Source organism: Athene cunicularia (assembly GCF_003259725.1).
Source record: "Athene cunicularia isolate RWA chromosome 20 unlocalized genomic scaffold, athCun1 chr20_part1, whole genome shotgun sequence".
Lineage (NCBI taxonomy): Eukaryota > Metazoa > Chordata > Aves > Strigiformes > Strigidae > Athene > Athene cunicularia.
In genome coordinates, this window is record NW_020799125.1 from 9,442,231 (window position 1) to 9,454,152 (window position 11,922).

The 11,922-nt window shown below is 55.6% G+C and overlaps 2 protein-coding genes across 3 annotated transcripts; both read left to right on the forward strand.

Moving 5' to 3' along the window:
• Positions 1 to 334: 334 nt before the first annotated feature.
• On the forward strand, positions 335 to 5,925 carry CCN5 (cellular communication network factor 5). Of its 2 annotated transcripts, XM_026862274.1 has the most exons (5): positions 335 to 484; positions 2,871 to 3,087; positions 3,652 to 3,903; positions 4,109 to 4,302; positions 4,793 to 4,918. In XM_026862274.1, the coding sequence occupies exons 1-5, from the start codon at positions 425 to 427 to the stop codon at positions 4,814 to 4,816; spliced, it is 747 nt and encodes a 248-aa protein (XP_026718075.1). In that variant the 5' UTR covers positions 335 to 424; the 3' UTR covers positions 4,817 to 4,918. The 2 variants fall into 2 exon arrangements, with proteins under 2 accessions (XP_026718075.1, XP_026718076.1); XM_026862275.1 differs by lacking the exon at positions 4,109 to 4,302 and having other exon boundaries at positions 4,793 to 5,925.
• A 4,119-nt stretch (positions 5,926 to 10,044) lies between these two features.
• LOC113487530 (P2Y purinoceptor 1-like) lies at positions 10,045 to 11,413 on the forward strand. Its single transcript, XM_026862184.1, has one exon. It carries the CDS (start codon positions 10,138 to 10,140, stop codon positions 11,176 to 11,178), a length of 1,041 nt encoding a protein of 346 aa, XP_026717985.1. The 5' UTR covers positions 10,045 to 10,137; the 3' UTR covers positions 11,179 to 11,413.
• The last annotated feature ends 509 nt before the right edge of the window (positions 11,414 to 11,922 follow it).

Consider the following 11,922-nt stretch of genomic DNA (forward strand, 5'->3'; position numbering starts at 1 on the left):
ACCCGGGAAGAAGACACTGGCTCTGTCTGGATGATCTTGATCGGTAGGAAGAGGCATGGACCTCCCCTCCTGGTCACGGTTAGCAGCAAGGGGCCAGTTCACCCCACCAGCCTGGCACCCCAGCCCCTCTCCTGTCCCTTCCTTTCGCTCACTGTCTTGGTGGACAGCACATTCTCACCTTGAGGGGAGTGGAAATGGCAGCTGGAATGTGGGCTGGAAAAAAAAAGAAAAAAAAAAAGAAAAAAGAAAATCTTGAGGCTTGTCCAAACCTACTCATGTTTATATTGGAGCCTGTGAGTGACATCAGAGCAGGGAGAGTATAAACACCAGCAGGACCTACTCGGGGCTTTAAAACCTGCGAACACTCCGCTGCCTCCAAACTGCCTGGGGGGTGATGTGCTGAAGTGGCAGAGGGGAGAGCAGCATGAGGCTCCAGCTGGAGAAGCAGCTCCTCTTCCTCTCCTTCCTCTGCATCCTCTCCAAGGTAAGCGAGACGGGGCCCTGGGGCAGCTTTAGCCTTACTGGGGGAAGCACCCAGTCCTTGCAAAGTGAGATACAGGGAGGACTGGGGTGTTACGACAAGCCCGGTGTCTAACGTCGGCTGGCAGACAGGCCACAGGGGCAGAGCTATGCTTGGGAGAGACATTTGCAATTAAGCAGCAAGGTCTTAACGTTCATGGGCCAAAGACATCTGGTATGCAAGTCTAGGGAGTGCACAGGAATGACAGCAATGCGCTCTGTTTGCTCGCCCCGTCCCTGCAGCGCTGCCGGGGCTGTGCTATGTGTCCCTGCGAGCGAGCGAGCGAGCGGCAGCTCGGTGGTAGCGGCTCCTGCAGACTCCTTGGTCCCTGCCCAGGCTCCCAGGGCAGGGGGCCAAGCAGCGAGCATTAGTCAGCTCTCCCCCCTCCCCGGGATGCTCATGCAAAGCCAATGCCTCTGACAGGATTTGAGTTGTTGGGATTTTTTCTTTTCCCTCTTGGACTCTCGTGTGAAAATAGTTGCCTGTGCAAAGAACAGGAAAGTTGAGAAGTTTGGGGTATCTCAGCTCCAAGTTCTTCTAATTGCTGCTTGAATCCCAAGGCAGGGACATTGCGGCAGCATCGTGCCTATTTGACTCCTTTCCCAGGCAGTTAAGATCTTTGATAGGAGCCACATTGTCATCTAAAGACAAGTTAATTACAAGGAGCAGAAGGAAAAGGATTAATGGAGTTGGCTTGGCTAATCTTTCTAAAGCACTGACTTGTAATAGCAACCTCCTGAAAGATGAAAATTGTTCTTGGCTGCCTGGGTAAGCTGTGATGGAGAAATGACTCCTGCCCCAGGCTCTCCCGAGTGCCTGGAGAATCACCAAGGCCCTCGTGTGTCCAGCCCAAACCTGTCCACCTCAGCCAGTCCTTTGGTCCCTCCTGTGAGTCTCTCTCTGGGTTCTGCCACACTTATAGTGCTGCTCATGGATAAAATTAGAACAAGACCCAGACTGCTCAGTCCATTTTGGATATATTTTATCTCCTGGCACTGAGATTTCTACAGGCCCATAAAAAACATCTGAACTGCTGCAAACAGGGAACAGATAGCACACCAGTACCCACCCTCTCTGTTTAACCAGTCATGCCAGACCTGATGCTACTGGGAGAAACTGAAAGAGAAAGAAAAATGGTACCTAAGATCCACATGGTCCAGCCGAACTCATTGATCTCTTGGCTCTCAGCAGACACACCAGTATCTGGACCAGCACAGGGATGAGTTTTTTGGTTGCATGTTTGCTGAACAGCCGCCTGCGCTGCACGTGCTGGCCATGCAGCAAGCAGAGCATGTGTGGTGCTGAGCAGCAGGGCTGCCGGAGGGTGGCTCAGAGCTGCAGCGTGGGGCTCACATGTATTGTCAGGCCAGTACTGGCAAAGAATTCACTTCCAAACTGCAGAGCCAACTCACTTGGCTTCAGGCTCTATATGCAACAGCCCTGTCAGATACACCATGATGGGAGCACAAGGGCTGCCTGCAAAAGCTGTTTGTGTCAGGGTAATTGTGCAAGCAGAATGAGCAGTGGATATATAAACACCTACCTGCGCAGGTGAACTGCAGGCACATCCCTGGCAAACAATTGGCTGAGCAGGCAAATGACTGTGGTGCACAGTCCTGCTGAAGTGACTGCTCCATCTAGCTAGGAGGGGAAATGCAGCTCCCAGTCCTCGAAAACATGCCTAGCTCCAGGCTCCTCGCCCAGCGGCCTGGCCAGGCAGAGGATGCTGCAGGCAGGGTCAGGCAGAGGAGGCAGCTGGACCAGCAAGGAAAGCAGTGAGTGCTTAGCTTCAGTTCCCCCACTGCCGATATGATGCTCTGTTTGTTGGCATGAACAAGAGCTGTTAAGACTGTTCCGAGTGAGGTGCTGTGTCCTCACCATGTGCTTCCAGCCCCTGCAAAGCCACATCTCCAGCTGGGCACAACTCGCTGCCTGGGCAGCAGTCATGGGGGCAGGCTGCTTTCCCTCCCTCCTGCTGGGCTGCTTCAGGCAGCGTGTGGCTGTCTCCGGAGCTGCCAGCCCCATTAAATAACCACTGCTACCTGTGGTGTTTGCCTTGTAGCTCCATCTTCCTCCTGTGTGTTAAGAGCAGTGGTGCATTTAAGTCTCCATCCTGCAGAATGCTGAGCATCCCTGATTCTCCCTGGTTTTCCATAGGTGTCCATCACACTGTGCCCTAAGGGGGCAGTAGCTTTCCAGGCTGCTTCACCACATTCCCACGGATTCACAGAGCCTTCCTCCACCAAATATCTGCCCCCGTGATTGTGAGCCCCGTGACTGTCCCAGCGAAACAGCAGCCATTAGCCAAAACACAACCTGTATGAAATCAGCGATGGCTTTGCCTCCACAGGTGTGTGCCCAGCTGTGCCGGAGACCATGCTACTGCCCCTGGGTGCCACCCCGCTGCCCCCGCGGGTCTCCCCTGGTCCTGGACGGCTGCGGCTGCTGTAAGGTCTGCGCCCGGCGCCTGGGAGAGCCCTGTGACTTCCTCCATGTCTGCGACCAGAGCCAGGGCCTCGTCTGCGACTACAGCGTGGCACCGGCCGGGACAGGAGCCACCTGCAACTGTGAGCACAGGGGTGCCCGCTCCCCCCGGGGATGCCCCCGTGCCCACACCCCGGCTCCAGTCAGGGCCCCGGCCAGCACCAGACATCCCACAGAACTTTCAGGGCAGTGGTTACGGCTCCAAGAGCAGCTTTATTGAGGCTGATGCACACAGCTTGGCCGCGGGGCTGTGCTGCAGCTCCAGCCAGCTCCCATGCTATTCACCGACCGAGGATTCAGGGTGGTTTGAACAGGGATGCACATGGGGGTTCCTGGGATGCTGCAGAGACCTTGTTGGGGCTGCAGTCAGAGGGTCCTGCAGAGAAATTTCAGAGGAACTTTATCTAGCCTGAAAACCCTGAAAGACAGGGTCAGAGCTGAAGGGCAGTGAGTTTCTCACCACTCGTGTGGGGCAGACATGAGTGCTGCTGCAAACTCATGTCTGCCCCACACAACTCCTAGTCACTTCTGCTGCCCCCCCCAATTCAGTCCCTTCGTGCCAGCCCCACAGTTTCCCCCAGCAGTCGCCTCTTCCATCTGCATCTCTCAGTCACTTTGTCCCTAACGGGCTCCCCTGTCACTTGTAGTTGAAGACAACGAGGAGGGCTGCGAGGTGAACGGACGGGTCTATCGAGACGGGGAGGTTTTCCAGCCCAGCTGCAAACTCCAGTGCCGCTGCCTGGATGGGGGCTTCACCTGTGTCCCGCTCTGCCAGGAGGATGTCCGGCTGCCCACCCCAGACTGTCCCTACCCACGGCGCGTGGAGGTCCCAGGGAAGTGCTGCCCTGAGTGGATCTGCGAAGCCCGGGACCAGCACTTCCTCCGGGATGCTGGGGCAGGTAAGATGCAGGACACGCCAGTGAGAGGATGCCTACACAGGGCATCCATCTGGGGATGGTCCCTTCATCCCAGACTGTGAACATCAGCAGAAGACACCTCACTGCACATTTCTGTGCTGTGCAGGGCTATGCCCGCAGCACCCGCAGGGCACGCTGTACAGGGCCTGGCTCCAACCACCCTTTTTCCCCTCATCTCTTCATCCAGCCCCCAGGGCAGCATCCCCACCACTGCCATACCCCTGCCAGGAGTGGAGCACGGAGTGGAGCGCCTGCTCGGTCACCTGTGGCTTGGGCTTTTCTGCTCGTGTCTCCAACCAGAACCGCTACTGCAGGCTGGAGACTCAGAAGCGGCTCTGTATGGCCAGGCCCTGCCCGGCTCTGCCGGCGGCATCCCCGGTGGTAAGTGAGGGCCTCAGTGAAGCTGGTGCCTCTGGGCAACAAGTTTGACCAAGAAAGAGAAATGCCAGCCAATGTGAGCCATGGGACCCCCAATTACCTGTGGGCACCTCATGGACAGATAAATAATCTCCTGAAGCTTCACTTGGAAAACAGCTGATGGAAGGTGCAGACCTGAATTTTGGGGTCTCTAGATGTCTGAATCCAAGAGCACTGTGGATTCCACATAACCCTGAGCCACACAGGTGAGCTCAACCTGCCCCTATGGGCAGAGAGGCATTTTCAGCTCCTGCCTGGCTCCCTGCGTACACTGGGAGGGGGCTCTGACACCCCCTTCATTACCCAGGCATGGCCCCAGTGCAGGCAGAGTGCATACAGCTGGCCCTTTCTGGAGCCATGCACTTGCACTGCCACATGCCCCTGCTCCCTAGACATGGGGGACATGCCACCACCCTGCTCCATCTCCTCATCACTCTCTCCTCTGCCTTTCCAGAGGGGAAGAGGAGGTCGCTTGTAGCTGTGCCCACCCCGGTTGCATTCCGGAGCAAACGCCTCATCCTGGCAAAGAGTCTGGCACAAGCCCACAGAACTGTGGTTTTGGTGGAGATGAAGGATGTGTCCCCTGGGAAACTGGGGAAGAACTGATGGACTTTGGCTGCAAAGGAGGGTAGAATGATCCCCGTGTCACCCAGCACCTGCCCCAGGGTTACTGGGCAGCACCCCCAAGTTTTTTAGGCTGAATGAAATGGGGAAGCCCTGCCTCGAGCATGAACCCCCCCGAGAATTGGTCCTTTCCTGGATCAGTGAGGCTTTTGGAGAGGTGATGCTGCTCCTCCACCATGTCACACATGCAGCTCTGCTCTGCAGGGACTGCGAAAGAGACCGTCTCTGGCACCTGGAAGCCCAAAGGGCCAGGGGGAACTCTCACGTCCTGGCCCCTGGGGAAGGAGCAGGTACATCATGCACGAACTCAGCCATGCCATGATATCCACCCCACAATCCAGCAGCCGCCTTCCTGGGCATGGGCAGAGACGTCCTCCTGATGGCAGCTCTAATTCACCTTCCCTGCATCTCTCCAGAATAAACACGAACCTTCCTGCTCCGCCTGGCCTCCTCCTCTCCAAAGCGCTGGCGGTTTGGCAGGGCTTCGGCGAGCCAGGAGCTCAGACGCAGGAGACACCGTTCTACAGCACCAGACATACTGCCTGCCATCCAAGCACATACCCCATGACCCAAGTCCAAAAGAAAAGCAGGAAAAAGAGAAAACAAATTGCAAAGATGAGTCGGGGCTGTCTCCCGACAGGCTGGAGCTGCTCCAGCTATGCAAGAGTTGGCACAGGAGAGCTTCTCAGCAGCTCTGTCTTTACTTTCTCACAGCGATAATCCTTCTGGGTGACTGAAAAATGAAACCCAAATGCCCTCTAATGGCCTCACACAAGTGTGCAGAGGGAATGTGCATTCCACAGTGGGGCGAGAAGGGCAGCTGGAAAGGAGCAGCAGTTTAGGTGACGTGTCCAGGTGAGATATGGACAGTTTAGATGTGTATTTGTGGAACTGAAAATAAAGATGTGCTCATCTAGGTGTGGAGCTTGTCTGGGCCTGTTTGTGTGGGGTGAGTCCCGCTCTGGTGAGCCCTCAGGAGTCCTGCTGCTCAGGGCCAGCTCAGCTGCTGCAGGAAAGCCCTGACCCAGGATGGGGCAGCTTGGAGGCAGCTTAATTCAGGCTGCTTAGAATAAGAAAATTAAAAAGGAAAAGTGAATCAAAGCACTGAAAACATTATTATAGTATATTATATCCTGGGTTAAATTCTACCCCTTTGCTTTTACCCAGCTGTAAGCTCCATCAGCTCTGCTGATGGGTCCAACCCTGGCCGTGGCGGTGCCCGGGTCTCCGTGTGCTGCCAGGGCGTGTGGCAGAGCACAGCATGGTGCTGGCTGTGTTACTGCTGCTTTACAGCACCAGGCACAGACCAGGACATGCCTCTTCTCAGCCTCCCAAAAAACAAAGCCCAAACTCTTCCCCCTGTGATGCATCTCTCTTCCAGCCACCCGACACCTCCTCCACACACCCTGGACCACGATGTCCCTGGCATCATGCCACCATTGTCACCAGCTGATTGTCCTCCTGACCCAGGCTAATGCGGTACCAGGGCAGATTTGGGGTTTCAGGGGCAAAAGACTGAATGGCAGAGGGAGATCCCCTCTCCTGTCTGGGGAAAAGTCTCCCCACAAGCAGTAGGAAAGGCAGCAGGGCCAAGGCTCACCTGCGCCCCGACCCCTGCAAGTGCTGAAAATAAAATTAAAGTCAAGAACGCTTTTCAGTCACCTCTTTGGGGGGGGGAATAAAGTAAAAAAGAACTTACTGCCCATGCAGTAAAACATTGTTACAAAGAAAATTATTACTGACATCATCTGGTGCTCTGCCCAAATACAACTCATTAATTCGGTTTGATACAGGGGCCGTGGTGAACCTCTGGCAGGTGGAAAATTGCAGAATGAACGTGGCCTGGGCTGCCACTTTTGTTGATTTTCTTCACTTCTGCGACAGCCATGCCAAAAAAGCAGTGACACGAGGCTCGTGTAGACTTTAAAACCACAATGTTCCTCGACTGACATGGATTAGACATGTTCTGTGTCCCGAAAATCCTGCTTTAAAGCCAGTTCTTGTTTGAGCATGCTGGGACACGGCCACCAAGGCCGTGTGAGCTGCCAGCAGGGAGTGCTGCCACAACTCTCATCCCCTCCCAAATCCTGCCCAGCCACCTCTGGGTGATGGTAAAAATCAAAAGGTCACTTTTTAAGAAGCAACCTGCAATTCTCATCTCAAACAGAAATGACTCAACACTATAATTTACCTTTTTTTTTTTTTCCTGCAAAATGTCATTTCTCCCTGATTCACCAAGCAGAAAACATCTAAATAATTAATTAATGAATCCAAATAAATCAGAATTATTTTTCCCTAAGAACACAGGGAAATCAACTCTTGCAATTTGATGGCCAGTCTTATGATATTTGCTGTTCCCTCTAAAGCCCTGCTACCCTGGAAACACGTGGTTGTTTGAGGATCACGTTTATTGCAGCCCCCGATGCAGCAGGTCCTGGGCTCTGCCTGCTCTTGTCGGGCAGTGTGTGTGTGCCATCCACAGATTATCTGTAAAGATTAAAAAAACCCCAAACCAGAAGACAACTCACCCTTGTCCTCAAGGCATACTGCACACATAAATGGCATGGGATTTGACAGCCATATTCCTGAACCAGTGGTGAGCAACAGATCATTTCAGCACAACCGCACACAGCAGCTGAAGGAGAACCTGTGCACTACTGCACGAGTAAACAACACACATCAGAACTTTTTTCCAAGCCATTCTCATGACTGATGATTTTTAAATGCATGGAGTTGGCTGAGAAAGGGCTGGATGAGTCCCTCATTAAAGCTATACATTTTCAGATACCTCCCTGAGCACAGGAGCGCAGTGCTCAATTAAAAAATAGTAGACCAAGGCCTTTTTTTGCTGTTGGTGAAGAGACTTGAGCTGGTTCCCTGAAAGCCCATCTCTCAGGTTACGTGTTTGCTACCTGCAGGAGCAATCCCAGCCCTGTGCTCTCGCACTGCCCTGGACGTGCTGGCAGCAGCAACGCTGCTGGGTGCTGGAGCCGGGCACTGGAGGGGAGCATCCTGATACGGGATTCTTGGGCAGAGCTGGGTGGTAGCACCTCTATTGCGAGTGAAATCATGGATCAAGTGAACACCTTGAACACACATGAGGCAGGAACAAAAGAGGAGCCATGATGCTCTGTGTGTGCCTCCAGCAGGTCTAGGGAGCAGGAGATACGGAGGGCATGGGGCTGCAGGCAGGCATGGACACTGCTCCCCGTGCCCTCTGCTCCTGTCTTCCTGTGGCAGGAGGCACCCAGACCTAAGCCTTCATCCTAGGGACAAAGAAAGTTTTGCCCACACTGCTGAGAGCAGCTTGTGACCCTTCCCATGATTACAGCAGTCCTCCCAGCTAGCTGCTGTCTCTGCCTCAGTTTCCCTAATGGTTGATGCTCTGGGACAAAGGGCACTACTCCCAGTTTGTTTCTCATTTCACTGCACATCTGCCCCTCCATAAAGTTGCTTGGCAGTTGCTTTCCTGAGGGGTGAATCCCCATGGACTCCCTCCTCTGCTGCTGCTGCTACTCCAGGAGTACAAACCCACCAGAGCCTCAAAAACCCCACATCCTTACCCCATGGAAACAGCTTTTAAGCTTCAATTCTCAGGGCACAGCTGTGGTGGCTGGATTTTATCACCTAGGGGGGAAATAACATAGAGCCTTTCCCATCACTTATCTGCTCCAGCAAGCACTTTTTGGAGTCAACACGCTGATATTCACAACAAGCAGCTAACAGCACCCCATGTGTCTGACCCGAGGTGCCCGAGCATAGTCCAGCTGAGATGTTTGATTGCTCCCAAGGAAGAAAGGGCAGTCGGGATGGCTTAGCAGGACTCACCCCCCCATTCCCTGGTGACAGATGAGATACCATTCTTTTCCCACTCCCTGCCCTAGATCAAGTTCCAAGAGAGCAGTTGGCCATTGCTCTTCCTGGGCCCAGCCCTTCACCTGAAGTTGTTTTGCCAAGGTCGTTTCTCTATGGCTTGCCAGGGTAAACCTTCTCCCTTCTGGTTGCTGGCCTGTTTACTCCTGCGCCTGGAGATGAAGTTATTTCTGGCCTCATTTATGTAGCAGCAGCTGCTCAGCAATGCACACAGGGGCTGGCTTTTCTTGGGGGTCCTCTTTGGGATCACAGTTTTAGCTCTTTCCCCAATCTCACAGTATCTGGGTGTCTTCTGCGTGACATCCCCTGGGACAGGGAAGGTAGGAGAGGAGGGTCACAGCCTGTCTCACATTTCCTCCCCACACGGGTCAAAGCCTCTCAAAGGAGGAGGAGGAGGAGGAGGAAAGGGGATTTCTTTATTTAGGGAGGGACATAGAAGGAGGCAGGGAGTGCAGGTCATCGCTGTGTGCTGTAGGGAAGGTGCAGTGGGGAGCGGGGAGCGGGGCTGCCTGCGCTGGGGGCTGACAGCCTGGCAGGCCTGGGCCCGCTGGCACTGTCTGCGGCACCGCTGCCTGCTCCCAGGGCTGGCAGCACGGCCCCGTGGCAAGCTGCTGGGCTCTGCCCTACTCTGCTCCCAGCGCTGCTGGGTGGACAGCACAGTGCGCGCAGTGCAGCCAGGAGAAGGGCCGGCAGGACTGGAAGTGAGGGGCACCTCATGGGGTGCAGGCTTCCAGCCCCTGCTCTGGAGGGATGGGGGGCTTCTCACCCCGGGCGGGACAGAACAGAAGCAGACTGAAGCTTTGGCCACCGTCATCAGACATCTTCCACCCACGCCGAGGCAGAGCCCCTCTTTCGCCTCCCTGTTCCCTTCCTCCCGCTCCCTCCAGGCACGCACAGTGTCTGAAATAGCCGGGGCCCTGCGTGTCCCTGGCGCCTGGCTCAAAATATCTCCAGTGGGCTGGCAGCAGGCGCCGAGGGAGCAGCAGAAGCCGCTGGACACCAAGGCTCTCCGCTGAGGCGGCCCTCGCCACATCTTCCCCACGCTCTGGGGGAGACCCTCACACCCCAAACCCCCCGGCTGGGGCCCGGCCGGAGCAGGGAGGTGAGGGCAGCCCCAGCCTGTGCCGGGGCACGTGGCGGCTGCCAGGGCCAGCTCTGGGCACGGTGCTGCCGCTGCCGCCCCGCCCCTGCCACCGGCGACAGCCACCGCTGTGCCCGGCAGTGGCACCTCCGAGCACGGCCACGACCAGCACCGCCCCGGGAGCAGCCACCCCACCGTGGGCAGGGCTGCCACAGCACCCCATGGCCATGGAGATTCTTGGCCCATGGTTCGGCAATGGCAGCAGGGCACTGTGCCCCGTGGACGACGCCTTCGCCCAGCGCTTCTTGCCCGCTGTCTACCTGTCGGTGATCCCCCTGGGGCTGGTGGGGAACGGGCTGGGGCTGTGGCACCTCTGCACCGGGCCCCGGCGGGGCGCCCGCCATCCCCTTGGCTTGCTGGTAGGCAACCTGAGCCTGGCCGACCTGCTGTACGTCAGCACGCTGCCCTTCCTTGTCAGCTACTACCTGCGGGGCAGAGTCTGGCTCTTCGGACACAGCTGGTGCCGGATCACCCGGGGCCTCTTCCACCTCAACCTCTATGCCAGCATCGGCTTCCTCACCTGCATCAGCGTCCTCCGCTACCTGGGCATCGTGCACCCGCTGAAGGCATGGGGCAGGTACCAGGGGACAACCTCTTCGGTGTGGCTCAGCGTGATGGTCTGGGTATGGGTCATTGCACAGGTAGCTCCCGATTTTGCCTTCAGCAAGATGGATGATATGGGGACACGGTGCCACGACACGACAGGGCATGAGAACCTGGCGGCTTACTTGCCATACACTGCAGCCATCACCGTGACTGGGTTCATCATCCCATTCCTCATCATCATTGGATGCTACTGCCACGTTGTGGTGGTGCTCTGCAGGAATGACACCATGGACCTCAGTCTCAGGAGAAGAAGCATCAGACTGGTGATTCTCGTGATGGTCCTCTTCTCCATCTGCTTCCTTCCCTACCACATCTTCAGAAACCTCAACTTGTTATCTCGAGGCTGGCAGCTGCAAGGGTCCTGCACACAGGCTTTAAAGAACATCTACATTTCCTACCAGGTGACCCGGGGCCTGGCCAGCTTCAACAGCGCTCTCAACCCCCTGCTCTATGTGATGACCAGTGAAGACTGCATGGCACGTATGAGGACCATTTGCCAAAGAGCCAGCCAGTCCCTGCAGTCTACCTCTTGTAAGGCGGATGAGAAGAAGGTGAGCATCATTCTTTGTGAGGAGGAAGCTTCTGATGAGCTCTGAGGTACCCAACACCCCCTCCAAATGCATTCTTTCAGTTTGCATTTGGTCCTTTCTTGGGACCAGCCCCCCTACCTTGATGCCTGGTTTGCAGAGGGATGGTGACTGCAGCATCACTGGCTCCAATCTCACACAAGACAGGCAGGACTGCCTGCATCAGAGAACAAACTGGGACCAGGTTTTAGAGCAAAGCTACTCAACCCAACCATTTTGCCTACAGTATGGCTGGAGATGGAAAGAGAAGAACATTGTGTTAACTCCAGTCCTGAAGTATTTCTCAGCCTTTCAATGAAGTGGTCTGAGCAGGTTAACATCCTGCTGGCTCCCTGGATGCTCACTGAGCTCCTCAATGAGTGAGGGATGGCGGTGAATGATGTCTTGTTCCCCCCTGCTGCATCCCCTCTTCCCCACTGGACATGGGTTTGAGACAGGATTCCCTCCTTCACCTAAGGAGAGGGCATCAGTAATTAACTACCTGCATAGCGTTCCGGGCAGCGGTCACAACCAGCAAGAGAATTCCCGGCTAACAGCTTCTCTCTGGCGGGGAAGTGCAAACGTGCACGTTTTCGGCCGAAAACGCGTTTTCGGCCGAAAACGCTCACCAAGCCCCATTCTGAGAAAAAGCAAGCACGGAGGACGAGAATCGCTGTTGCCCTGCATAGCGTTCCGGGCAGCGGTTACAACCAGCAAGAGAATTCCCGGCTAACAGCTTCTCTCTGGCGGGGAAGTGCAAACGTGCACGTTTTC